At 46.6% G+C, this 25,545-nt stretch overlaps 1 protein-coding gene across 2 annotated transcripts in view; it reads right to left on the bottom strand.

The window, feature by feature from the left end:
• Positions 1 to 1,696: 1,696 nt before the first annotated feature.
• RASL10A (RAS like family 10 member A) overlaps positions 1,697 to 25,545 on the bottom strand; it is a 32,930-nt gene continuing 9,081 nt past the window's right edge. Inside the window, exons 1-4 of one of the 2 annotated variants that reach the window (XM_077296807.1) lie at positions 17,350 to 17,921; positions 16,565 to 16,888; positions 15,062 to 15,183; positions 1,697 to 4,755 (exon numbers count right to left, since the gene is read on the bottom strand). In XM_077296807.1, coding sequence (XP_077152922.1) covers positions 4,494 to 4,755; positions 15,062 to 15,183; positions 16,565 to 16,786 — 606 coding nt within the window. In that variant the 5' untranslated portion in view covers positions 16,787 to 16,888; positions 17,350 to 17,921 and the 3' untranslated portion in view covers positions 1,697 to 4,493. Of the gene's footprint in view, positions 4,756 to 15,061; positions 15,184 to 16,564; positions 16,889 to 17,349; positions 17,922 to 25,545 lie in introns of those variants that run through there. The other variant, XM_077296800.1, reaches the window with a different exon arrangement.

A 25,545-nucleotide genomic window follows, 5' to 3' on the forward strand; every position in this document is an offset into this window, starting at 1 on the left:
GTCAATGATATCACGTGATTAAAAACTGACTAGGTGAATCCTTCTAAGGCTGCTTTCACACTAGCGTCGGTACGGGCCCGTCGCAGTGCGTCGTGCCGATGTACCGACGCATGCTGTGAAATAAATGCCTGACGTGGGCAGTGGATGCAGTCTTACAACGCTTCCGCTGCCCCATTGCAAGGTCCGGGGAGGAGGGGGCGGAGTTTCGGCCGCGCATGCGCGGTCGAAAATGGCGGACTCGACGCACAAAAAAAGTTACATATAACGTTTTTTTGTGCCGGCGGTCCGCCAAAACACGACGCAACCGTCACACGACGGTTGCGACATGTGGCAATACGTCGCAATGCGTCTGTAATGTTAGTCTATGGGGAAAAACGCATCCTGCAGACAACTTTGCAGGATGCGTTTTTTTCTCCTGAACGACGCATTGCGACGTATTGCAAACGACGCTAGTGTGAAAGTAGCCTTAGCTCCATGTAGAAACAGGAAGTTTCTTTTTCCTGCATGAGTCATCATTATGGCTACAATTCTGACTGCAAAGTCCTTGCCAGGGGGGAGCAGCAGGGCAGCTGAGCCAGATTTTCAAGAGGCGGTGGAGCTGGGCTGATGGTGTGAGATTATGGCTGCCGGGACTATGGGTAGCTTGAATCAGACAATGGCTGTCAACCTAGGGGCGTGGTGTTGGGATATGTTGCTGACTGGGGTACCTCAAAGGGAGTGGCCTGTGCTTTCTATAGACCTGAGTCACTGTGTAGAGGCTTGTAACTCTGTACCCCAGAACCTCAAAGACCTGAGGGCCTCCCTTCAAGAAGAGTGGGATGCCATGCCACAGCAGTCAATCACTGAACTTGTGATCAGCATGAGACATTGTTCTTAATCTGTAATTGATGCTCAAGACCACATGACAAGTTATTGAGATAGCGACATTTTTTGTTGGGGTATACCCACCATTGTTGTTGGCTTTTGTTTCAATAAATTGTTTAAGATGAGGAAATCACCATTGCATGCTTCTACTTAAATGCCCTACTTTCAAGATAAAATATCACTGTAGCGTGAACTTTATACATTTTCCATAAATTGCACCTAAAAGCCAAATATCCCTAACTTTTTGTGAGTAGTGTACATATTTGTTACAAGACAGCCTGTCTCTGATTCATGCTGCCCGTGGCTAAGGCAAAATAATTGGACAGGTTCCCTTTACACATGCAAGTTCCAAGCAAGAAAGAAGTAAAATTAAAATCCTTCAAGGGATTGAACATCTGATTTTACCAAATGTGTTGGGGTCGTGACTTTGTGGCACTTACTAATATTAGCATTACAGGGTCTCCTCCTGTGATTGTCAGCGTTGCCATGCTTTTTGGGGAGAGCTGGGCAGTCCGTGAGGAAGGCTGCAATAATAAGTGCAGGAGAACCAGTAATACTTATATATTAGTAAGTGCCACGAAATGATGTTCAAACACACTCATCAAAAGGTGCTGGTCACTTTATCTTTATTCAAGTCTCTGTTCACACAGCTCTGACTTTTAATTTGTATTAAAAAATTGTAATGTTATGCTGGAGAGAAAACAAAAAATGCTGTAGTACTAATTTATTGTTTTAGAATAGAAATCAAAGTGTGAATGGCCTGAAATTTGTACAATGTGTTTAGATCTCTCTGGATCCTTTAGGCTGAATGGAACAATATACCTTTCTTTATGGGTCCATTAACTTGAATTAAAAAAATAAAGAAACAGATCTTTTTCCATAAAATAAACACAATATATAACAAAGACTTGTTTTTATTATATATATTTATTACTTCAAATGCTGGTGACAAGAATTGTAGCGGAGAAAAAAAAAAACGGTGAATGATACCGAATTGCTCTGCATATATTAACCCCTCCTGGTCCACATCCATATCCGAGGGGAAAGAATATAGTCATGTTTAGAGAAAATGAGGTATGATACCTACAATCCAGACCTTTCCCACAAGAGTTTAAAGATAACACCTAAAATATGCCAGTAATAAAATGGATGTGATAAAACTGAAATCATGGAAGAGCCCTTTATTGCTGGATGACATGACAGATGGAGAAGGAGACTTTTTTTGCTTTCGGTGTACAAAGGTCTCCCATTATCATAAGGTTTGACAGAATAATATTTGTGTTTGACATACTATAGATTCCTCATAGAACATAAGGCTGAGCGGAGGATTTCTGATTATTGCCATGTGTCAACATTGGCTTACATGTAGCAAAGCTGCCTCAATAAAAATGTCGCTGTGTTAGCCAGTGCCAAGCAATGACAGTCACATTTTTTCCACTATTCTAATCTAAACTCTGCGGTTATGGAGGGCGACCACTTTATGATAAATAGTAAAAGTCACTTCTATTATTCGGAGAGCAGGGGAGATCTAAATAAAGAGATTATTAATATTATTAGGGCTCCTTGTAAAGTGCTTCCCCTTATTTAGGAAGTTCCTCTAGACAAACGTCATGGCTGCCGATTGATGAGCCTGGGTCCTTACTTGTCCATCAGTTGCCCTTTTTCTATGGAGACTGCTTACGGACATGTCAAGTTACATGTCCCTCCATTAGCAGGGCCAGGAAAATCATCTGCTCCAATCTGTCAGAAACAAGTTGTAAAAATTATCATAAAGTGGCCAACCCCTTTAAGCAAGACCTTTATTGGCTAAGTGGAATAAAATGCCTGAGAAAGGGATTACAGGTGTCCACAGTGACAGTTATCTCCCCCCAATCTGAAATACACATGAAGCTTTTATGTAGGATAACTTCACTTTTTAGGGTGACTTCTAATCTGGCTTAGTTTTTGGAGCACAAACTCCACCAAAAAAAACACGAGTTCCAAAACCGCCCGTTTTGATTGTAGTTTATGCTCAACGGTATTCAATGCCCGCAGAATGATAATGTTAACGATCATTCCATGAGCATAAAAGTTCTGTGGACCCATCTAGATGGGCTATTAAGCGATCACTAATCAGCTTACATCTTTAATGGCCACCAGTGGCCGCTGTAATCATAGGCCTAAGCCTAAACTCAGATGTCTCAGTATCACAATTCATGTATACCTGAGCTGGCTGCTGGTCTCTTGACCCAAACTCAACATCCGAGGAAGCTGGTGAGTTCTGATCAGGAGACCTACGACTGATCCAAACTCCAACCATGATTCTTGGACATCTGAATTCAACCTCAATTGTATGGAGGTCCTACATCTGGCCATACACAATAGATAGCTGGAATTAATCAGAACTATCTCCTTCAGTCCTGTAATAAATCTTCAGGCTTGGCTGAGCACTCCTTTTTATTTTATTAGAGATAAGGGCACAAAGTGCTGAAAGACCAAGATAGGCAGAAGATGGTTGGGCCACCACTATATTCATAGGGCCCGATTCATCAAAACTGGTGTCTACCACTGCCAGAAATGTTACCCCAGTCAGGCACCTTAGTGCCGTAAAATATCCCGAATTCGTAAGACGTGCTTGGTCCTACCCCATCCTGTCTCAGCTCCATGTATTTTTCTAAAGGTTAGACCTGGCTCAGACGTGGTGGAAAAGCGCCAAAAGTCACAATGTTTTGCACAACTTTGAGTTGCACATCGATTTTGAGACATTTCAAGGTGTTTCATAGCAGAATTCTAGAGAAGATACTTTCTAAATTGGACCCATTATTTTTTTTGACTGATTCACCGAAATCGGTGAGTTCAGCTAACATTAATGTAATGTCTATGACCAAATTAAGTGTTGTAGTTTTTTCATTTTCTCAGCCAGTGAAAGGAATTGCTTAAAGGTTTTCAGAAATATAGCATTGATAACTGCCTTTAACATTAAGGGAAATCTATCATCTAATCTGAGAGCAGCATAATGTAGACACAGAGACCTTGATTCCAGTGATGTGTCATTTACTGGGCTGCTTTGTGTAGTTTTGGTAAAATTACTGTTTTATCAGCAGGAGATTATCACTAGAGGACTAGTAAACCTGCTGCCATTAGTCCACCATATTCATTAACTCTGTACAGCCCCGCCCCCACCACTGATTGTCAGCTTTCTGCCTATACACAGTGTTCACAGAAATCTGTCAATCTGTCAATTTTTATTGAAATTACAGCAAGGAGCCCAGTAAGTGACACATCACTGGAATCAGGAACTTTGCCCCTACATCATGCTCAGATGGTGACAGATTCCTTTTAATCAACAGAATGAAGGGAGTGTGATCCTTTCCTGCAGTATCAGGCATATCAATGTCCATGTCAGTGTGGTTCTGTAGAAGTGTGGTTGTGCTGGAGTACGGCTACGACTACACTGGTATGGACAGTGCTGTGCCAGGACTGCAGTGGGTAACCCATCAGGCAGTGATTGCCTTTTCTAAGTGACTACTTTGACAACAAGGTGATTCTGAGACCGTTTCAGTATGTGAGGCCGTCTGTGTGTTACCGACTTTGGCGACCTTGCATTAGAGGTGGTGACTGGTGACGCCTTCCTATACCATGCAGTGTCCTCACATTACACTGCACCGCTCTCGGTGAAGCGCCCCCTGCAGGCAGATGCTTGGTGTGTGGCTCCTGCTTCTTGTTGTGGTGCTGATGAGAAGCTCCTTGAAGAGTAACAGGATGTGCCAGTTGTTCTGGGCAGAACATTCCAAGTACCCACATTTCCAGCTCTTCTTTACCAGAATTGATAGAACATGGCGCGGTACAAAGCGATGCTTCTGCTGGTCTCTCTTGTTTCCAACCACTACAATAAGTGGAGGTTTGCTGGTGCTACAGAATCAGTGAAACATGAGCGTGAATTATATTCTCATACACACCAGTAAGGAGATACAATACGCAGCATTTCTACCAAATACAGTACATTCTTTACCCCATGAAGGAGAACTCTAGTCAAATGATCTTTTCTAGACACTTCAGCTGAAGCCTGTGATCACTAGCAATCACAAATGTCCAAAAGGAAAATTAGTTTTGGTACTGCACAGAAATTTCTGTTATGGCTTGCTCACACAAGCGTATACATCGTACGAGGGCTAGTCGTTGTTTTATCGGATAGCACTCGGACCAATGTTATTCTATCGGGCAGCGCTGATCAGAATTTTTTCTCATGCCAATGCAGCACATATCGGATTACTCTCATTCATACAAGTCTATAGGTGCGTGGAAAACATTGTTCTGCACTTGGATGACATCGGAGTGCAGTTTGATTTCCACGGACTCACACAATGTAGAAGATGGAGAAATCTTGTTCTCGAGAGACAGAGAGAGAGAGAGAGAGAGAGAGAAAATCTACACTCATGTGACCATAGTCTAACTGGAAATCTAACACAATATCCTAAGTTTACGGCTAATCAATAGTGGTGTGCATAGGGTGTGTTCCGATTTATTAGTTTTGTTCAGCCAGGTGTTATTTTTTTTCTTTTTGCATCCAAGCCTGACACTACTGATGACAGTCCACCTATTTGGCGTCATCAATTTTACATACAGCACAGAAACAGCGAGAGATATGAGGGTTATTAAAGGTTAAGATTGCTCTTGGAGGATCAGCAGATGAGGGTTAAGCACCTTTTTAGGTTGAAACGTTGCATTATGGCAGAATAAAGATATTGGATTCTTTTATCACCTGGACTGGATGCTGTTCCTTTTACTTTGAAGACTGTTCATTTCCAATTGGGTTGTTGTACTGGAGCATGCATCCCACTATTGATGTCCTGTCGGCTGCCTTCCTTTTTTATCATGAGGGGTAAGCACCCGTCATGTCAGCATCTGCCGAGGGGTGAGCACCCGTCATGTCAGCCTCTGCCGAGGGGTGAGCACCCGTCATGTCAGCCTCTGCCGAGGGGTGAGCACCCGTCATGTCAGCCTCTGCCGAGGGGTGAGCACCCGTCATGTCAGCCTCTGCCGAGGGGTGAGCACCCGTCATGTCAGCCTCTGCCGAGCGGTGAGAACCCATCATATCAGCATCTGCCGAACCTCCATAATAATCGTTACCTGATATAAGCGTTTCATCTCCTCCTCTCCTTAAATGCAATTGTGTTTTTGTGGAAGGTCGGATAACCAAAACATCATACTGTATAAATTGGATTACCTAGACTATGCTAAATTTTGTAACATCACTTGGAAGAAATTATTACTTGCTGCTACGAGATGAAATCCTGCCTTATAAACTACAGATGGGCAGCGTGCCATAGTCCTTTTTACACTATAATTAATGATTAAACAATAAATAATATATTTTCTTTAAACATGATTATTTAATAACTTTCAACTGTGTAGTATAATCAGAATGGCTGCTCATGACTATTTATTAAGGGACTAAGCCCCTGTCCACTCATTGACAAGACCATGTATGTTACTTTAAGTCACTGATGCTCGACTGTAACATTTATAAATCCCAGAGTTCAAAAATTATTTGAATAATCGTTTAAATAACCATAAAACTTTTAATTAATATTGTTACTATGTGCCTAAGAACTAACAAGCAGGTATTTGCTGCCTGCCTGCCTGTCGTGCCCAAGTCCGATCTCTGCCAGCACAGAGTGGTCCACAGACTGCTCCTACAGGTAATTCAGTGGCTTACGCTGACGTCACGTTGACAGAGCAGCGGCTTCTCTACCATTCTGATCTGTTAACGGGGCGTGACTGTCAACATCATGGTGATGGACAGCCTGCTCCCCGCAGCTAGGCAGTCAATCAGTATGATGTCAGCCATCACAAACCCTTCCATAGAGCAGCCTGGAAGAAGAGCTGCCCTGATGACGTGGAGCAGCTGAATCGCTGGCCGGAGCGGACAGTCACCACTCTGAGCTAACACCAGGTAGGACAGGCTGGCAGTCGCCTCTGTTAGCGACTATCTGCCTGTCAGTTTTTAGGCCCATAGTAAAAAATATATAAATAGTCATGGACAACCACTTTAACCTCTATTGTTATATTACAAAACAGAAGACACAAAGAGACTATATGTAGTACACAAATATGTCATTCATATCTTTTATTATAGGATGTGGCTAATTACTAATAATAAAATACAACTAAAACCTCAGAAAAGCTCTCTTGGTTGTCCTTCGCCAATCACATGGAACTGACTAGTGTATAATCCGAGGAGGTGCAATCTGCATTTAATAAACTCAGTACTGGTCTTTTATTAATTACACCATTCACTGAACAGTTTATATCCTAGAATTATCCACGTCTTCATCTCAACGCGTTCGCCTCCCCATAGACAAACATATTATTGTATATGGATGTAATACAAATATCATGTCTACCATACCAGGAGACATGAAGGGATTATTAAAATTCCCCACTTTATCTACAAGTTCCTGTAAATTGCGCTGGTTTATAAACCAGCCTGCCTTCTCTATCAGTTACTTGTACAATTCTCAGACCGTCATCCTCAATAGCAAAATGCGTGTGGTGTCCTCAAGTATGTTATTGTAACTTCACAGGGGACCAACAATAGATGTTTATGCAATGTAGTATTATCTATTTCCACTACACGTCCCCCTAAAGGTGCTCAGACATTGGATTTACCCATCACATATGCAATAAGCTCAGCCACAGATCAACCTAGAGATCACTCGCCAAACCTGCTCAATTATTAATGCTAGCGGTGTGCTGTGAGCTGTGCGGTGAGCTGTGCGGTGTGATGTGAGCTGTGCGGTGTGATGTGAGCTGTGCGGTGTGAAGTGAGCTGTGCGGTGTACTGTGAGCTGTGCGGTGTGATGTGCGGTGTGATGTGAGCGGTGCGGTGTGCTGTGAGCTGTGCGGTGTACTGTGAGCTGTGCGGTGTGCTGTGAGCTGTGCGGTGTGCTGTGAGCTGTGCGGTGTGATGTGAGCTGTGCGATGTGCTGTGCGGTGTGCGGTGTACTGTGAGCTGTGCGGTGAGCTGTGCGGTGTGCTGTGAGCTGTGCGGTGAGCTGTGAGCTGTGCGGTGTGCTGTGAGCTGTGCGGTGTGATGTGAGCTGTGCGGTGTACTGTGAGCTGTGCGGTGTACTGTGAGCTGTGCGGTGTGCTGTGAGCTGTGCGGTGTGATGTGAGCTGTGCGGTGTACTGTGAGCTGTGCGGTGTACTGTGAGCTGTGCGGTGTACTGTGAGCTGTGCTGTGAGCTGTGCGGTGTGATGTGAGCTGTGCGGTGTACTGTGAGCTGTGCTGTGAGCTGTGCGGTGTACTGTGAGCTGTGCGGTGTACTGTGAGCTGTGCGGTGTACTGTGAGCTGTGCTGTGAGCTGTGCGGTGTGATGTGAGCTGTGCGGTGTACTGTGAGCTGTGCGGTGTACTGTGAGCTGTGCGGTGTACTGTGAGCTGTGCGGTGTGCTGTGAGCTGTGCGGTGTGATGTGAGCTGTGCGGTGTACTGTGAGCTGTGCGGTGTACTGTGAGCTGTGCGGTGTACTGTGAGCTGTGCTGTGAGCTGTGCGGTGAGCTGTGCTGTGAGCTGTGCGGTGTACTGTGAGCTGTGCTGTGAGCTGTGCGGTGTACTATGAGCTGTGCGGTGTACTGTGAGCTGTGCGGTGTACTGTGAGCTGTGCTGTGAGCTGTGCGGTGTGATGTGAGCTGTGCGGTGTACTGTGAGCTGTGCTGTGAGCTGTGCGGTGTGATGTGAGCTGTGCGGTGTACTGTGAGCTGTGCGGTGTGATGTGAGCTGTGCGGTGTACTGTGAGCTGTGCTGTGAGCTGTGCGGTGTGATGTGAGCTGTGCGGTGTGATGTGAGCTGTGCGGTGTACTGTGAGCTGTGCGGTGTGATGTGAGCTGTGCGGTGTACTGTGAGCTGTGCGGTGTGCTGTGAGCTGTGCGATGTGCTGTGAGCTGTGCGGTGTACTGTGTGGTGTGATGTGAGCTGTGCGGTGTGATGTGAGCTGTGCGGTGTACTGTGAGCTGTGCGGTGTACTGTGAGCTGTGCTGTGAGCTGTGCGGTGTGATGTGAGCTGTGCGGTGTGATGTGAGCTGTGCGGTGTACTGTGAGCTGTGCGGTGTGCTGTGAGCTGTGCGGTGTGCTGTGAGCTGTGCGGTGTGATGTGAGCTGTGCGGTGTACTGTGAGCTGTGCGGTGCACTGTGAGCTGTGCGGTGTACTGTGAGCTGTGCGGTGTGATGTGAGCTGTGCGGTGTGATGTGAGCTGTGATGTGAGCTGTGCGGTGTGCTGTGAGCTGTGCGGTGAGCTGTGCGGTGTGATGTGAGCTGTGAGCTGTGCGGTGTGCTGTGTGGTGTGAGCTGTGCGGTGTACTGTGAGCTGTGCGGTGTGCTGTGTGGTGTGATGTGAGCTGTGCGGTGAGCTGTGCGGTGTGATGTGAGCTGTGAGCTGTGCGGTGAGCTGTGCGGTGTGATGTGAGCTGTGCAGTGTGATGTGAGCTGTGCGGTGTGATGTGAGCTGTGCGGTGTGATGTGAGCTGTGCTGTGAGCTGTGCGGTGTGATGTGAGCTGTGCGGTGTGATGTGAGCTGTGCGGTGTACTGTGAGCTGTGCGGTGTGCTGTGAGCTGTGCGGTGTGCTGTGAGCTGTGCGGTGTGATGTGAGCTGTGATGTGAGCTGTGCGGTGTGCTGTGAGCTGTGCGGTGTGATGTGAGCTGTGAGCTGTGCGGTGTGCTGTGCGGTGTGCTGTGAGCTGTGCGGTGTACTGTGAGCTGTGCGGTGTGATGTGAGCTGTGCGGTGTGCTGTGAGCTGTGCGGTGTGATGTGAGCTGTGAGCTGTGCGGTGAGCTGTGCGGTGTGATGTGAGCTGTGCGGTGTGATGTGAGCTGTGCGGTGTGATGTGAGCTGTGCGGTGTGATGTGAGCTGTGCGGTGTGATGTGAGCTGTGCGGTGTGCTGTGAGCTGTGCGGTGTGCTGTGAGCTGTGCGGTGAGCTGTGCGGTTTGCTGTGTGGTGTGATGTGAGCTGTGCGGTGAGCTGTGCGGTGTGATGTGAGCTGTGCGGTGTGATGTGAGCTGTGCGGTGTGATGTGAGCTGTGCGGTGTGATGTGAGCTGTGCGGTGTACTGTGAGCTGTGCGGTGTGCTGTGAGCTGTGCGGTGTGCTGTGAGCTGTGCGGTGTGATGTGAGCTGTGCGGTGTACTGTGAGCTGTGCGGTGTACTGTGAGCTGTGCGGTGTACTGTGAGCTGTGCTGTGAGCTGTGCGGTGAGCTGTGCTGTGAGCTGTGCGGTGTACTGTGAGCTGTGCTGTGAGCTGTGCGGTGTACTGTGAGCTGTGCGGTGTACTGTGAGCTGTGCGGTGTACTGTGAGCTGTGCTGTGAGCTGTGCGGTGTGATGTGAGCTGTGCGGTGTACTGTGAGCTGTGCTGTGAGCTGTGCGGTGTGATGTGAGCTGTGCGGTGTACTGTGAGCTGTGCGGTGTGATGTGAGCTGTGCGGTGTACTGTGAGCTGTGCTGTGAGCTGTGCGGTGTACTGTGAGCTGTGCTGTGAGCTGTGCGGTGTACTGTGAGCTGTGCTGTGAGCTGTGCGGTGTGATGTGAGCTGTGCGGTGTGATGTGAGCTGTGCGGTGTGATGTGAGCTGTGCGGTGTGATGTGAGCTGTGCGGTGTACTGTGAGCTGTGCGGTGTGCTGTGAGCTGTGCGGTGTGCTGTGAGCTGTGCGGTGTGATGTGAGCTGTGCGGTGTACTGTGAGCTGTGCGGTGTACTGTGAGCTGTGCGGTGTACTGTGAGCTGTGCTGTGAGCTGTGCGGTGAGCTGTGCTGTGAGCTGTGCGGTGTACTGTGAGCTGTGCTGTGAGCTGTGCGGTGTACTGTGAGCTGTGCGGTGTGCGGTGTACTGTGAGCTGTGCGGTGTACTGTGAGCTGTGCTGTGAGCTGTGCGGTGTGATGTGAGCTGTGCGGTGTACTGTGAGCTGTGCTGTGAGCTGTGCGGTGTGATGTGAGCTGTGCGGTGTACTGTGAGCTGTGCGGTGTGATGTGAGCTGTGCGGTGTACTGTGAGCTGTGCTGTGAGCTGTGCGGTGTGATGTGAGCTGTGCGGTGTGATGTGAGCTGTGCGGTGTACTGTGAGCTGTGCGGTGTGATGTGAGCTGTGCGGTGTACTGTGAGCTGTGCGGTGTGCTGTGAGCTGTGCGATGTGCTGTGAGCTGTGCGGTGTACTGTGTGGTGTGATGTGAGCTGTGCGGTGTGATGTGAGCTGTGCGGTGTACTGTGAGCTGTGCGGTGTACTGTGAGCTGTGCTGTGAGCTGTGCGGTGTGATGTGAGCTGTGCGGTGTGATGTGAGCTGTGCGGTGTACTGTGAGCTGTGCGGTGTGCTGTGAGCTGTGCGGTGTGCTGTGAGCTGTGCGGTGTGCTGTGAGCTGTGCGGTGTGCTGTGAGCTGTGCGGTGTACTGTGAGCTGTGCGGTGCACTGTGAGCTGTGCGGTGTACTGTGAGCTGTGCGGTGTGATGTGAGCTGTGCGGTGTGATGTGAGCTGTGATGTGAGCTGTGCGGTGTGCTGTGAGCTGTGCGGTGAGCTGTGCGGTGTGATGTGAGCTGTGAGCTGTGCGGTGTGCTGTGTGGTGTGAGCTGTGCGGTGTACTGTGAGCTGTGCGGTGTGCTGTGTGGTGTGATGTGAGCTGTGCGGTGAGCTGTGCGGTGTGATGTGAGCTGTGAGCTGTGCGGTGAGCTGTGCGGTGTGATGTGAGCTGTGCAGTGTGATGTGAGCTGTGCGGTGTGATGTGAGCTGTGCGGTGTGATGTGAGCTGTGCTGTGAGCTGTGCGGTGTGATGTGAGCTGTGCGGTGTACTGTGAGCTGTGCTGTGAGCTGTGCGGTGTGATGTGAGCTGTGCGGTGTACTGTGAGCTGTGCTGTGAGCTGTGCGGTGTGATGTGAGCTGTGCGGTGTGATGTGAGCTGTGCGGTGTGATGTGAGCTGTGCGGTGTGATGTGAGCTGTGCGGTGTACTGTGAGCTGTGCGGTGTGCTGTGAGCTGTGCGGTGTGATGTGAGCTGTGCGGTGTACTGTGAGCTGTGCGGTGTACTGTGAGCTGTGCGGTGTACTGTGAGCTGTGCTGTGAGCTGTGCGGTGAGCTGTGCTGTGAGCTGTGCGGTGTACTGTGAGCTGTGCTGTGAGCTGTGCGGTGTACTGTGAGCTGTGCGGTGTACTGTGAGCTGTGCGGTGTACTGTGAGCTGTGCTGTGAGCTGTGCGGTGTGATGTGAGCTGTGCGGTGTACTGTGAGCTGTGCGGTGTGATGTGAGCTGTGCGGTGTACTGTGAGCTGTGCTGTGAGCTGTGCGGTGTGATGTGAGCTGTGCGGTGTGATGTGAGCTGTGCGGTGTACTGTGAGCTGTGCGGTGTGCTGTGAGCTGTGCGATGTGCTGTGAGCTGTGCGGTGTACTGTGTGGTGTGATGTGAGCTGTGCGGTGTGATGTGAGCTGTGCGGTGTACTGTGAGCTGTGCGGTGTACTGTGAGCTGTGCTGTGAGCTGTGCGGTGTGATGTGAGCTGTGCGGTGTGATGTGAGCTGTGCGGTGTACTGTGAGCTGTGCGGTGTGCTGTGAGCTGTGCGGTGTGCTGTGAGCTGTGCGGTGTGATGTGAGCTGTGCGGTGTACTGTGAGCTGTGCGGTGCACTGTGAGCTGTGCGGTGTACTGTGAGCTGTGCGGTGTGATGTGAGCTGTGCGGTGTGATGTGAGCTGTGATGTGAGCTGTGCGGTGTGCTGTGAGCTGTGCGGTGAGCTGTGCGGTGTGATGTGAGCTGTGAGCTGTGCGGTGTGCTGTGTGGTGTGAGCTGTGCGGTGTACTGTGAGCTGTGCGGTGTGCTGTGTGGTGTGATGTGAGCTGTGCGGTGAGCTATGCGGTGTGATGTGAGCTGTGAGCTGTGCGGTGAGCTGTGCGGTGTGATGTGAGCTGTGCAGTGTGATGTGAGCTGTGCGGTGTGATGTGAGCTGTGCGGTGTGATGTGAGCTGTGCTGTGAGCTGTGCGGTGTGATGTGAGCTGTGCGGTGTGATGTGAGCTGTGCGGTGTACTGTGAGCTGTGCGGTGTGCTGTGAGCTGTGCGGTGTGCTGTGAGCTGTGCGGTGTGATGTGAGCTGTGCGGTGTGATGTGAGCTGTGATGTGAGCTGTGCGGTGTGCTGTGAGCTGTGCGGTGTGATGTGAGCTGTGAGCTGTGCGGTGTGCTGTGCGGTGTGCTGTGAGCTGTGCGGTGTACTGTGAGCTGTGCGGTGTGATGTGAGCTGTGCGGTGTGATGTGAGCTTTGCGGTGTGATGTGAGCTGTGAGCTGTGCGGTGAGCTGTGCGGTGTGATGTGAGCTGTGCGGTGTGATGTGAGCTGTGCGGTGTGATGTGAGCTGTGCGGTGTGCTGTGAGCTGTGCGGTGTGCTGTGAGCTGTGCGGTGTGCTGTGAGCTGTGCGGTGAGCTGTGCGGTTTGCTGTGTGGTGTGATGTGAGCTGTGCGGTGAGCTGTGCGGTGTGATGTGAGCTGTGCGGTGTGATGTGAGCTGTGCGGTGTGATGTGAGCTGTGCGGTGTGATGTGAGCTGTGCGGTGTACTGTGAGCTGTGCGGTGTGCTGTGAGCTGTGCGGTGTGCTGTGAGCTGTGCGGTGTGATGTGAGCTGTGCGGTGTACTGTGAGCTGTGCGGTGTACTGTGAGCTGTGCGGTGTACTGTGAGCTGTGCGGTGTGATGTGAGCTGTGCGGTGTGATGTGAGCTGTGCGGTGTGATGTGAGCTGTGATGTGAGCTGTGCGGTGTGCTGTGAGCTGTGCGGTGAGCTGTGCGGTGTGATGTGAGCTGTGAGCTGTGCGGTGTGCTGTGCGGTGTGCTGTGCGGTGTTCTGTGAGCTGTGCGGTGTACTGTGAGCTGTGCGGTGTGATGTGAGCTGTGCGGTGTGCTGTGTGGTGTGATGTGAGCTGTGCGGTGAGCTGTGCGGTGTGATGTGAGCTGTGCGGTGTGATGTGAGCTGTGAGCTGGGCGGTGTGCTGTGAGCTGTGAGCTGTGCGGTGTGATGTGAGCTGTGCGGTGTACTGTGTGGTGTGATGTGAGCTGTGCGGTGAGCTGTGCGGTGTGATGTGAGCTGTGAGCTGGGCGGTGTGCTGTGAGCTGTGAGCTGTGCGGTGTGATGTGAGCTGTGCGGTGTGATGTGAGCTGTGAGCTGGGCGGTGTGCTGTGAGCTGTGCGGTGAGCTGTGAGCTGTGAGCTGTGAGCTGTGAGCTGTGAGCTGTGCGGTGAGCTGTGAGCTGTGAGCTGGGCGGTGTGATGTGAGCTGTGCGGTGTGATGTGAGCTGGGCGGTGCTCTGTTATATTTCCCCAGGCACTGCACTGCTAAAACACCCGCAGGTACTATGTACTATGGAAAGCAGTGCCAGCACCACTGCACTGCTGTATTCCATTCATTAGCAGCACTTCTATCCTGTGCTGTAATGCTTGGTGAATGATTAGGGCTGTGTTTAGCAAAATACACTGATGGCGGGTGCCACAGTATGTTGAGGAATGGTTGGGCATTATGCTGAGGATGACTGTCCTCGAATAAGGCAAATAATATAGAATGGTTTATAAACTGGGGCAATCGTATAGCACCTGATAGAAAGTGGACCCTATAAACCAGCAGTAGTTTGTAGGGTAGATAAAGTGAGGAATTTTATAACCCTTTCTGGTCTCCTGTTTTGGTGGATGAGATATTTCCATCACATCCATATACAATAATATCTGTCTACAGATAGATAGATATTAGATAGATAAACAGATAGATAGATAGATAGATAGATAGATATAGATATGATAGATAGATAGATAGATAGATAGATAGATAGATAGATATTAGATAGATATAGATATGATAGATAGATAGATAGATAGATAGATAGATAGATAGATAGATATTAGATAGATAGATAGATAGATAATGGATAGATGATAGATAGATAGATAGATAGATAGATAGATAGATAGATAGATAGATAGATAGATAGATAGATAGATGATAGATAGATAGATGATAGAAATTACGGTAGATAGATAGATAGATAGATAGATAGATAGATATGAGAGATAGATAATGGATAGATAGATAGATAGATAGATAGATAGATAGATAGATAGATAGATAGATCTATTCACACACATTTGTCATTAGCAGAATTTGTCCTTTATGTTCATAACTGTGTTATGATTTATAGTGAAATTCTGATTCTGACCTGTCAATGATTTGCTGCCTTAACTGCTTCACATGGTGGAAACTCTCAGGGCTACAGATGTCAAAGACCAAAATGAAGACTCTGGTATTCCGCAGACCCCGAAATTGTGGATCCAACCACTCCTGGAAAAAATTAGCAAGGAAAAATAAATGTTAGAGCGTGAAGTATTTTGTTTTTCCATGGTAAGCTGTAGTGACAGCCTGTTACTTATATTTCCATGCGCCATTAACATGCATTCACAGTCAAATATTTACACTGAGACCCTCCTGTTGTCTCACTGACAGGTTATTTATTAAGCACTAGCATATACGTGAATCTACAATAACTTCATATGAAGAAGTAGTCCAACATGTTACTGGTTATTTGTATAAAAGTGTCTTGATTGTGAACCATTTTGCGATTTGTTGTGTCATTGGTTTCTTGTTCCCTTTCAGCCTCATGCACACTGAAGCCCACTGTCCTACATGGCAGCACACAAGAGTCGATGCTGTTCTGTGTTACAGAGCTATTTGGAAAGGTGTGTGCCTCCATATGGAGTTCTGTATCACCACATTGCCCTCTACAAGCATTGGTTGTAGAGAGGGTACCTGCATAATATCCCATGTACTAATTTGTGATAATAATAATAATAATAATAATAATAAAAAAATGTATTTATTAGTATGAAACTGGAGGTATACAGAGGTATAGTACAGTGCAGAGGTACCATGTTGTGGGACCGCTCAACATAAATCAGTAATAAAGGCATATGCATAAGGTATGATGCTAGTTGAATAAATTACGCATTTTTCAGCACATTCTACGATTTTCAATACTTTTAAAGACGTTCCAATTAAAAATTCCATAACCATGAAATGAGGAAGATCTGATATTTTTAATTAATAATAAAAAAAACAACTATGACTAATCTACTACTATTACAAGTCTGCATAAAAACCTAATACCAATGTCAATAGGTATACTCCAGTTGACATGAGGCTAAATGTAAAGCTGAACATTAGATGCATAAGCACGCTCAGTCAGAAAACAATCAAGAAGTAACTACCGCATGGCCAGGCACAACAGTAATGGTACAGCACATGTAAAGGGCTAGCCAAGTATCTACAGAAGACGCCATCAGGCGTTTCACACAGAGCGCTTTGTCTGGGGTATTTTTTTCCCTCTTTTTTGGACTAAATTTAATTGTATTTTACTTTTCTTATAAGTTTTTTTTTTAATTAAGATAAATATAGGTTTTAATGAACATGCACTGTTCTAGTCTTGCGTGTTGTTTTTTTTTTCTTAGTCATTCACTGAAGACAGATGTTACCAATGTAAATGTCTATAAATGTCTATTATGTGAGCTGCATACCAACAGAGCAGTAATAAAAACCATACAAGTCATATGAAAAGAACATTACAGGAAATGATTACATAGCTATAACGATGTTTGTAATTAAATAAAAAGAAAAAAATATATCAAGAAATTGTCCCAGACAGTTACTGTATGGCGGTTCTTCTCACCTGTCCTGCAGAGCCTGGGTATCTGGGCAGGTTGGGTAAATCCAGGATTAGGAGCTCATACATCCTCTCGCTTAGAACAGCAGAGGCTCGGTATAGTTGCCTGCTCTCTGTTGGAGTGTATTCCTCCTGAAACTCCTGGGCTACAAATTGTCGGATGATAGAGGTTTTTCCAACTCCAGGTGCCCCCAATACTGCCACCTGCACGGTCTGCACCATGGTCATACACGCATGTCTGATCGCTCACTCACTTATACATGTCCATCAACGCCATGAGCCGCTATTACCTTAGCATCATGAAGATCAATGGCATTCTCATCCTGAGATCTGTAAGGACAAAGTCCAAAATGACCTTAAACTCACAAATAATATCATTGTGAAAAAGAAATAGGATTGAGAAATGATTCCATAAAAGAAAAATATACATTACTAAAGGACCACTAACCCAATGGTTTGTCTAGTAATACTTTGGTGTGGGGTTACAATCTATTGTTCCCTGTAAGTGGCCATGTCCGGCCACCGCATAGATAGATCACCAGTCTGCATGGACTTTCCCTCAGACCTGGCGTGATAACAAAGCTGCTCTGAGCTTATGCTACAGAGGTAATGCTCCATAGCTGATGAGGGCCAGCACTAGGCAGGTAAGCAGATTAGTGTCACCATTCAAGGTCACCTTCAGGTGAATAAGGAGATGCTGCTGGTTCACTATGGCATGAGATCAGCCATAGACTATGCTCTCAGAGTCTTTACACCCCCTTCTTGTGTACATGCTGGACATTTAAACTTACCCTTTGCGTCCACTTGCAGCAGACCCTCAGACACAAGCATTAACCTTCAGCACCATGGACAGCGGCGGCGGTGCATCCAGCCCCTGTGTCCTATGTACTGTACCTCTTCCCTCCCCCAATGCTTCATTACTGCTGAGAGCAGCATGATTCCTGGGATGTGCTGCAGAATACAAATAGGCCCCCTCCCCCTTTTACTAAACTGCGGCATCTTGTCTCATATCAGAAGAGGGGTTGCAATATACCTGAGACCATTAGTGCTGGACTACAAAAACTGGCTCCATCAACTTCCGAAAAAAAAAAAAATGCTAAAAGCTGTCACCGCTTTATTCTGAGCAGAAGCGTGTGGTCCCCAACACATCATCATATCTCTAGCTGGCTTTTCTTCAGTATCTCACACCTTCGTAACCTCCGTTATTTGCACAGCTGTAATTACGACTGATTTGGCTCCAAACACCAAGAATATGAATGCCCATGCCCATAAACTGCGCATATTTCGGTTGGCTCTGCTTAATAAGAGAGCCATTCATTGTATTATCATTTGGACAACTGCTTATCTTACCCAAATGACATTCAGCGCTCTAAATACCTACCCCCTTTACTGCCTGGGGTTTCAAGACAATTTTCACACACTACCCATGTATATTCTAAAAGCAAATACTCAGCATGCCATCCTATGGGGCTATAATAAGTGCCTTTGTCGTAATAATAGCCCAAGGTATAAAGATAGCCCTGTGGTAAGCCCCTCCGCTTTTTCGGGGAAGAAAAATAAGCAATAATACGTGATTGAATAAGATTAGCAAAATCACAACAAGTGGTTTTATATCTGTGCTATGCCCAAATAACTCCATATCTCCTGCTCAACCAGTAATAGCGTAGATCTCTTAATGATGGACACTGCAAGGCTTTTGCCTTCCTTTTCATCAGCTGTCTTACACATAAAGGGTTAAATTAATGAATACTAAGTACTGTCTCAAAATGCATCTCAGACACACACTGAGTCCATTAGTAAGATAGAAAAATAGAGAATATTATTCCTGCTGGTTATGTCTAGCAGAGATGGATAATAAAAATGTTTTTAATGTTATTTTACATTTTTACAACCCCTCATCCGCTTTAGACTGTTTGGGACATCTGGAAGAATTATTGTCAGGAGAAGAGAAGGTGAGCACTAGTATGACTCCTGTATCATTCCAACTGGAAAGCCTCCTAAGAACATTTGTGGGATTGCTTTTTATCCAAAGTAGTGGGCTCAGTCACAGTTTTACCTAAGGACCCTGCCATGAGTATAAAATGGCATCTAAACATCCTCCAAAAGCAACTTTTTCCAAGGATCCAGAAATCATAGAATCATAGAATGTTAGAGTTGGAAGGGACATCAAGAGTCATCGTTTCTAACCCCCTGCTCAATGCAGGATTCACTAAACCATCTCCAGCCTCTTCTTGAAGACTTCCATTGAAGGAGAATTCTCCACCTCTCGTGGCAGCCTGTTCCATTCATGGATCACCCTCACTGTCAAAAAGTTTTTTTGAATATCTAATCTATATCTTCTACTTTTCATTTTCATTCCATTCAGCAATTTGGTGATGAACTATGCACCATGTCACAAGGCAAAAGTGATAACTGAATGAATGGTTGGTTGAACAAAACATTGACATTCTGGGTCCATGGCCAGGAAACACACTAGAGCTCAATGCCATTAAGAACCTGCAGTCAATTCTCAAAAGGTGGGCCATGAAAAATACAGGAATTGTGATATGCGCCAAGCACTGATTAGACAAAAGGGGGTTGTCATCAGTCAGGATTTGGTCTAGAAGAAGAAATCTAGCATGCCAGAGCAAGGACAGAAGTCTTAAAAAATAAGGGTCAACACTGTAATTGAGTCTTTGCAAAAACTTGATGAATTTGTCAATAAAAGTGTCTAAACTTATGAAATGTTCATTACTGTACCTCAGTAGCTATAGAAACATCTGACTTAAAGATCTAAAACAAGGAAGCAAATTTATGTCAATACTAAATCTTTTGGCCACGACTGTAGATGCTAATATGCTGATGATTTATGGCTGCCTGAAATTGGACTTAAAGCAACTTTTCAACCTGGGACTGAAAATTGACTAAGGCATATTTGAAGTGCTGAAGGACTGCTCATGTTATTGGTGTTTGGGCCTTTGTTATAAATGAGAGCCACAATATTGTGTTTTATTTTATCAAGCGTTCTCTATTAGTGGCAGATACCGTGGGGAAATAAGTATTTGATCCCTTGCTGATTGTGTAAGTTTGCCCACTGACAAAGACATGAATAGTCTATAGTTTTAAGGGTAGGTTAATGTTAACATTGAGAGATAGAATATAAAATATACAATCCAGAAAATCGCATTGTATAAATTATATAAATTTGCATTTTGCAGAGAGAAATAAGTATTTGATCCCCTACCAACCATTAAGAGTTCTGGCTCCTACAGACCAGTTAGGGTATGTGCACACGCTGCGGATTTTGCTGCGGATCTGCAGCGTTTCCGCAGCTGCGGGTCCGCAGCGGTTTCCCATGCATTTACAGTACCATGTAAACCTATGGGAAATGCAATCTGCAGTGCACATGCTGCGGAAAAAAACACGCAGAAAAGCAGCGGTTTATTTTCCGCAGCATGTCAATTCTTTGTGCGGAATCCACAGCAGTTTTACACCTGCTCCAATAGAAAACTGCAGGTGTAAACCCGCAGCAGAATCCGCAATAGAAACCGCGATAAATCCGCAGGAAAAACCGCCGCGGTTTTGCCCTGCGGATTTATCAAATCCGCTGCGTAAAAATCCGCAGCCCTCACAGATACGTGTGCACATACCCTCAGACACTCCTAATCAACTCATTACCTGCATTAAATACAGCTGTCTTACATAGTCACCTTTATAAAAGACTCCTGTCCACAGACTCAATTAATCAGTCAGACTCTAACCTCTACAACATGGGCAAGACCAAAGAGCTTTATAAGGATGTCAGGGACAACATCACAGACCTGCACAAAGATGGAATGGGCTATAAAACCACACGTAAGACGCTGGGTGAGAAGGAGACAACTGTTGGTGCAATAGAAAGAAAATGGATGAAATATAAAATGACTGTCAGTCGACATTAATCTAGGGCACCATGCAAAATCTCACCTCGTGGGGTATCCTTGATCATGAGGAAGGTGAGAGATCAGCCTAAAACTACACAGGGGGAACTTGTTAATTATCTCAAAGCAGCCGGGACCACAGTCACCAAGAAAACCATTGGTAACACATTACGCCGTAAAGGTTTAAAAACCTGCAGTGCTCGCAAGGTCCCCCTGCTCAAGAAGGCACATGTGCAGGCCCATCTGAAATTTGCCAATGAACACCTGGATGATTCTGTGAGTGATTGGGAGAAGGCGCTGTGGTCAGATGAGACAAAAATTGAGGTCTTTGGCTTTAACTCAACTTGTTGTGTTTGGAGGCAGAGAAATGCTGCCTATGAAAGAACACCATCCCCACTGTCAAGCATGGAGGTGTAAACATTATGTTTTTGGGGTATTTCTCTGCTAAAGTCACAGGACTACATCACCGCATCAATGGGAGAAAGGATGGAGCCATGTACATTAAAATCCTGAGTGTCAACCTCCTTCCCTCCGCCAGGACATTAAAAATGGGTCGTGGCTGGGTCTTCCAGCAAGACAATGACCCAAAACATGCAGCCAAGGCAACAAATGAGTGGCTCAAAAAGAAGCACATTAAGGTCATGGAGTGGCCTAGCCAGTCTCCAGACCTTAATCCCATTGAAAACTTATAGAGGGTGTTGACGCTCCGAGTTGACAAGTGACAGCCTCAAAATCGTAATGATTTAGAGATGATCTGAAAAGAGGAGTGGACCAAAATTCCTCCTGACATGTGCGCAAACCTCTTCATCAACTACAAAAAAGTCTGACTACTGTGCTTGCCAGCAAGGGTGTTGCCACCAAGTATTAGGTCTTGTTTGCCTGAGGGAATCAAATACTTATTTCTCACTGCAAAATTCAAATAAATGTATATAATTTGTACAATGTGATTTTCTGGATTTTAAAGTTAAAAGTAACCTACCCTTAAAATTATAGACTGTTCATGTCTTTGTCAGTGGGCAAACTTACAAAATCAGCAAGGGATCAAATACTTATTTCCCCCACTGTATTAATCCTCAATATTTAATATTTGAAGGGACTTTCTAATCCGAGACTGAAAAGTGACTACACATATCTCCTTTATAGTCACCCTACTTGGTGTCCTTCTTTTGCCTACCACTGCCTTCTCCCCTCATAAAGTGTTCTATTCCATTCACTTCCAAAATGGCCTCCACATTGGCAAGGGGAATACAGTTGTAAGTCTAAACAACATCTCCCCTGCCTCTCCTATCCCACATCATAGGAAAGGCTGGGGAGATGTGGATTATGCTTACAACTGCACTCCCATTCCAAATTGGAGGCCATCTTGGAAGCAGGAGGAACGAGTAGTAGATCTGAGCAGAGTATGAAGCTAGAGGCAAACAACGGACACCAGGTAAGATGATTATATGTGTAATATGTAAAATGTGTAAGGAGATAGACAAGTGAGAAGTCTCACACAGTTAATGCCTAATAGGGTGTCTGCACGCGAACCCCACTATCTGCTGGTCAAAGATGATACAGAAAGTGAAAGCAGAAAGAATGGCATTAGTAGGAACTCAAGGCTGAAGTGCATGTTCCCTCAGGGCTGAGATTGGAGAAGACACCAGGTCAGGTGATAGCTGATTAATAATTAATTATAAAATAGTTAATAATTATAAAAGGACCAGGAGGGCAGTAAACGTTAGGAATTGGTGCCCGAATCTGTAGCAGGATGAATGTGCAGTACAGCAAGCCCCCATTACATAAAACCAGACACGAGAAAAGGAACTGAGAGGCCAGACCCAAGTAAAGGAATCGAAAGACCAGACCCGAGTGAAGACTCGAGAGAGACTAGATCCAAGTGAAGACCCGAAAGAAACCAGAGCCGGCAGAGCTGAGCCAAGTGAGCAGAGTCGGAGCCGAGAAAGAGACGACTAAGCCACAGAGGAGGGACGTTCATGTGAGCTGTCGCTTTCAGCGTGGATGTACAGCACACAGTGGTGACCGGGGCTGTGCTTCAGAGAACAAGGCAGCCAGTGTGATGAATAGCCTGAGAAACTCATCAACCTGGGACTTGGGGCCTAGCGGGTAGTATCGGCCACCCCTGTTAGGGCCTGTGTGATGTTTTGTGTTGCTTAGAGAGTGACAACCATGATGGACCCAGTAGTGACAGTGACGTCCTGTGGGTTGGGGTGTTTAGGACTAAGACATCACTGATAATAACAGTTATTTAATGGTAATAGTAGAACGTAAGTCCGCAAGGACAGGGTCCTCTCCCCTCTGCACCAGTCTGTCATTGTAAATTTGTTTACTGTAAACGTTATCTGTAACCTCTTTTCTCATGTACAGCACCATTGAATTAATGGCACCAAAAAATAAATAATAATAAATGGCATTGTGTCAATATCCTGTTCATCTGAACTACTGTATTCTTTTTGAAACATAACTTATTTCATTTTCCCTGTTTGCAGTATCCCCTGATGTTGTGCCAAACGCACTCCTTTGTGTTAATCGAATAAATAGTTGTTGGTTTCGGTACCAATGTCTCCTCATTTTTTACGCTGTTGCATCTGCATACCTATTAACACTTGGCATAGTCGGTAGGATGCAACATTCAAGTACAGAAATGGCTGCTCAATCGGTAACTGAGTCCACAGGGGACAGCCACCCACTCAGATCTATGCCAAGAAAAATACAGGTGACAACTTACTGATGTGGGACTGGGTTGAACGTCTAAAGAGCATACTACGAATGCATCCTGCGTTATAGGCAGATATAGCTTGGTTGACCTCAGACCATGAGTCCCAACATATGGTCATTTTCAGACTTTCAAGAGACAGTGATACTGTAGATAAGGTGATCAAGATTCTAGGGGACATGCACAGCAATACTGTGAGCAGGTAGCAGGATGCAGTAACGGACCTGAAGCAGAGCAAGGGTTAACGGTTTTACTTCTAACAGGTGTATACTCCACGCAGGGTGGAGGATGGGGAGACAAGGATATAAAAGAATAAAGGGTAGCAGTTTGGGGAAATGCAAGGTACGACAATAACAAAAGGGTTCACGGTATAACTTATCCGGTCCTGACTATGTCCAGTATGCAATGTCCACAGGATGGAGAATGGTGCTAACAACTGTTAGCATGTAGTATGTCCGGTGTAGTCCCGGTGACGTAGATGAGCAGGACCCTGGCGTCGACGGTTAGTCTACGGTGTCTTTCATGGGTTCTTAGATCTGGGATCCAGCAAAGGAAGAATAGCACAGTTAACAGAGTTGTCAGAGCCTAACGTAGCTCGGCAGACATGGACAGTCTCTCTTAAGCGGTGTGCGCATGGTACTCACGACCCCGGGGCGTTTGGCACCTTATGTTGTGGGAACCAATGGGCACTCAGCATATCTCTGATCACAGTCTCTGTGAGTACCAGCGGGAATGCTGCGGCACAGGCCTATACTGCGGCAGTGCTCAAGGGACGGAGCACTCTCTTCTCCCTGTTGCGCGCTGAATGCTGGCGCCAAGTCTAAACACTTCCGTGCACGCTCTCCCTTTTTCCTCTTAGCCACACCCACTACAGTCAAGTGCAAAGGTTGGTCCAGTCTCCTAAGCTTTCCTCCGGACAACAGAGGAGACGGCCCCTAGAGTTTCGGACCCGGCGCAAGAGAGGTATCCCGGTCCGGGTCTCCTTCTTACAATACAACTGATTTAGTATTGCATATTCCCCTCTTCCATTGGGTTCAGACAGTGGGAGAGACTGTTGCCCAATACGTGAACGATCTGCAAGAAGTAACGGCTCACATCACTAAGAAAACCGAAGTTGAATATAGGGTACTAGGCTCCCTGGATGAAAAATTAAGGGACCAGCTGTTTGTAAGCCTAAGAGACACCTACCTGTGGCAGGCCCTGAAAGAACATCTACAATACAATCCCAATATGAGCTTCCCCGAGGTTGGAGCAGAAGCTAGAAGAAGCCCAAGAACAAGAGTCCCCAATTGTGGCAGGTCTGGTTCAAATCCATGAAATAACCGCTTTGGAGCTCAAAATGTCAAACCAGGCTGGGCCGTGAGTTACATCAAGAAAGCAGCAATACAGACCTAGGTGCCTACCAGACGAGCACAGAATTGAGTGTTGGACTTGAGGAGTGGTTGCCCCATGCAAGACAGCAAACAATGGAGGAGACCGTTAAGCGAAAGCTCCCCACAGTCAAGGAGCATACAGCAGGGCTAGGTTCCTCTGCAAGGAGGATTGAAGGCTCTGAAGATGTTTTTGTAATGTTTAGTACACAGTCTATTTAGAGTCTTGTGCTTGGAGGAAGACACAAGAGACATAGGTTTAGTTAGGACTTGCTTGTATTACTTCATACAAGTATGCCACAGAGAAACAGGTATTACATAATTGCAGGTACAGAGGCAGGAGACACGGCGGGCGACACAGCAGACCAGAGTAAACCTTAAGTTCAGCATTAAGCACAAAGCAGGTTCAGAGTCTCTCTGTTACTTCACTGGTAAATTTTGTTTAGCATGCAGCAGAGTTCTAGTGTCCACAAGTGTCCCAGAGATCCACAGTAGGAGATGGCTGGATTACTAAGTCCAAGACTTCCATGAGCAGGTCACAGGCTGACTGCAGACATGATTCAGAAGCACTGATTGAACAGCTGAGGCTGCTTAAAAAGGCAAGAGGCAGAGAATAGGGCGGAAACATAGAAGCTAGAAACTCCATACTGACTCAGGGCAAGGTAGCTGCAGCAGGACAAAGCAAAATGGCTGACGGAAAAACCAGGTTACAATAACAGAAAATCACAGCAGATATAGCAAAGAGACTGGAGAACCTTACAGTTATTTCCAAGAGTCCCACTAAGTGGGTTGAGCTGAACGGGCAAAGGATTCGGTGCCTAATAGATACACGGTCTCAAGTGGCCACAATGCCGGCACTGCTTCCCAAACGTTGCCCGATCAAAAGGGGTCCTGTTGTGATCCGCTTTTTGGCTCCCCTGGTGGTGGCTGGTGGTACTGGAGACTTGTGTGTGCTTTTCTGCCTCAGCTCACCTGCTTCCATCAGTTTTGGGAGTTCCCTAT

This window comes from Ranitomeya variabilis, chromosome 1 (assembly GCF_051348905.1).
Source record: "Ranitomeya variabilis isolate aRanVar5 chromosome 1, aRanVar5.hap1, whole genome shotgun sequence".
NCBI classification, from domain to species: domain Eukaryota; kingdom Metazoa; phylum Chordata; class Amphibia; order Anura; family Dendrobatidae; genus Ranitomeya; species Ranitomeya variabilis.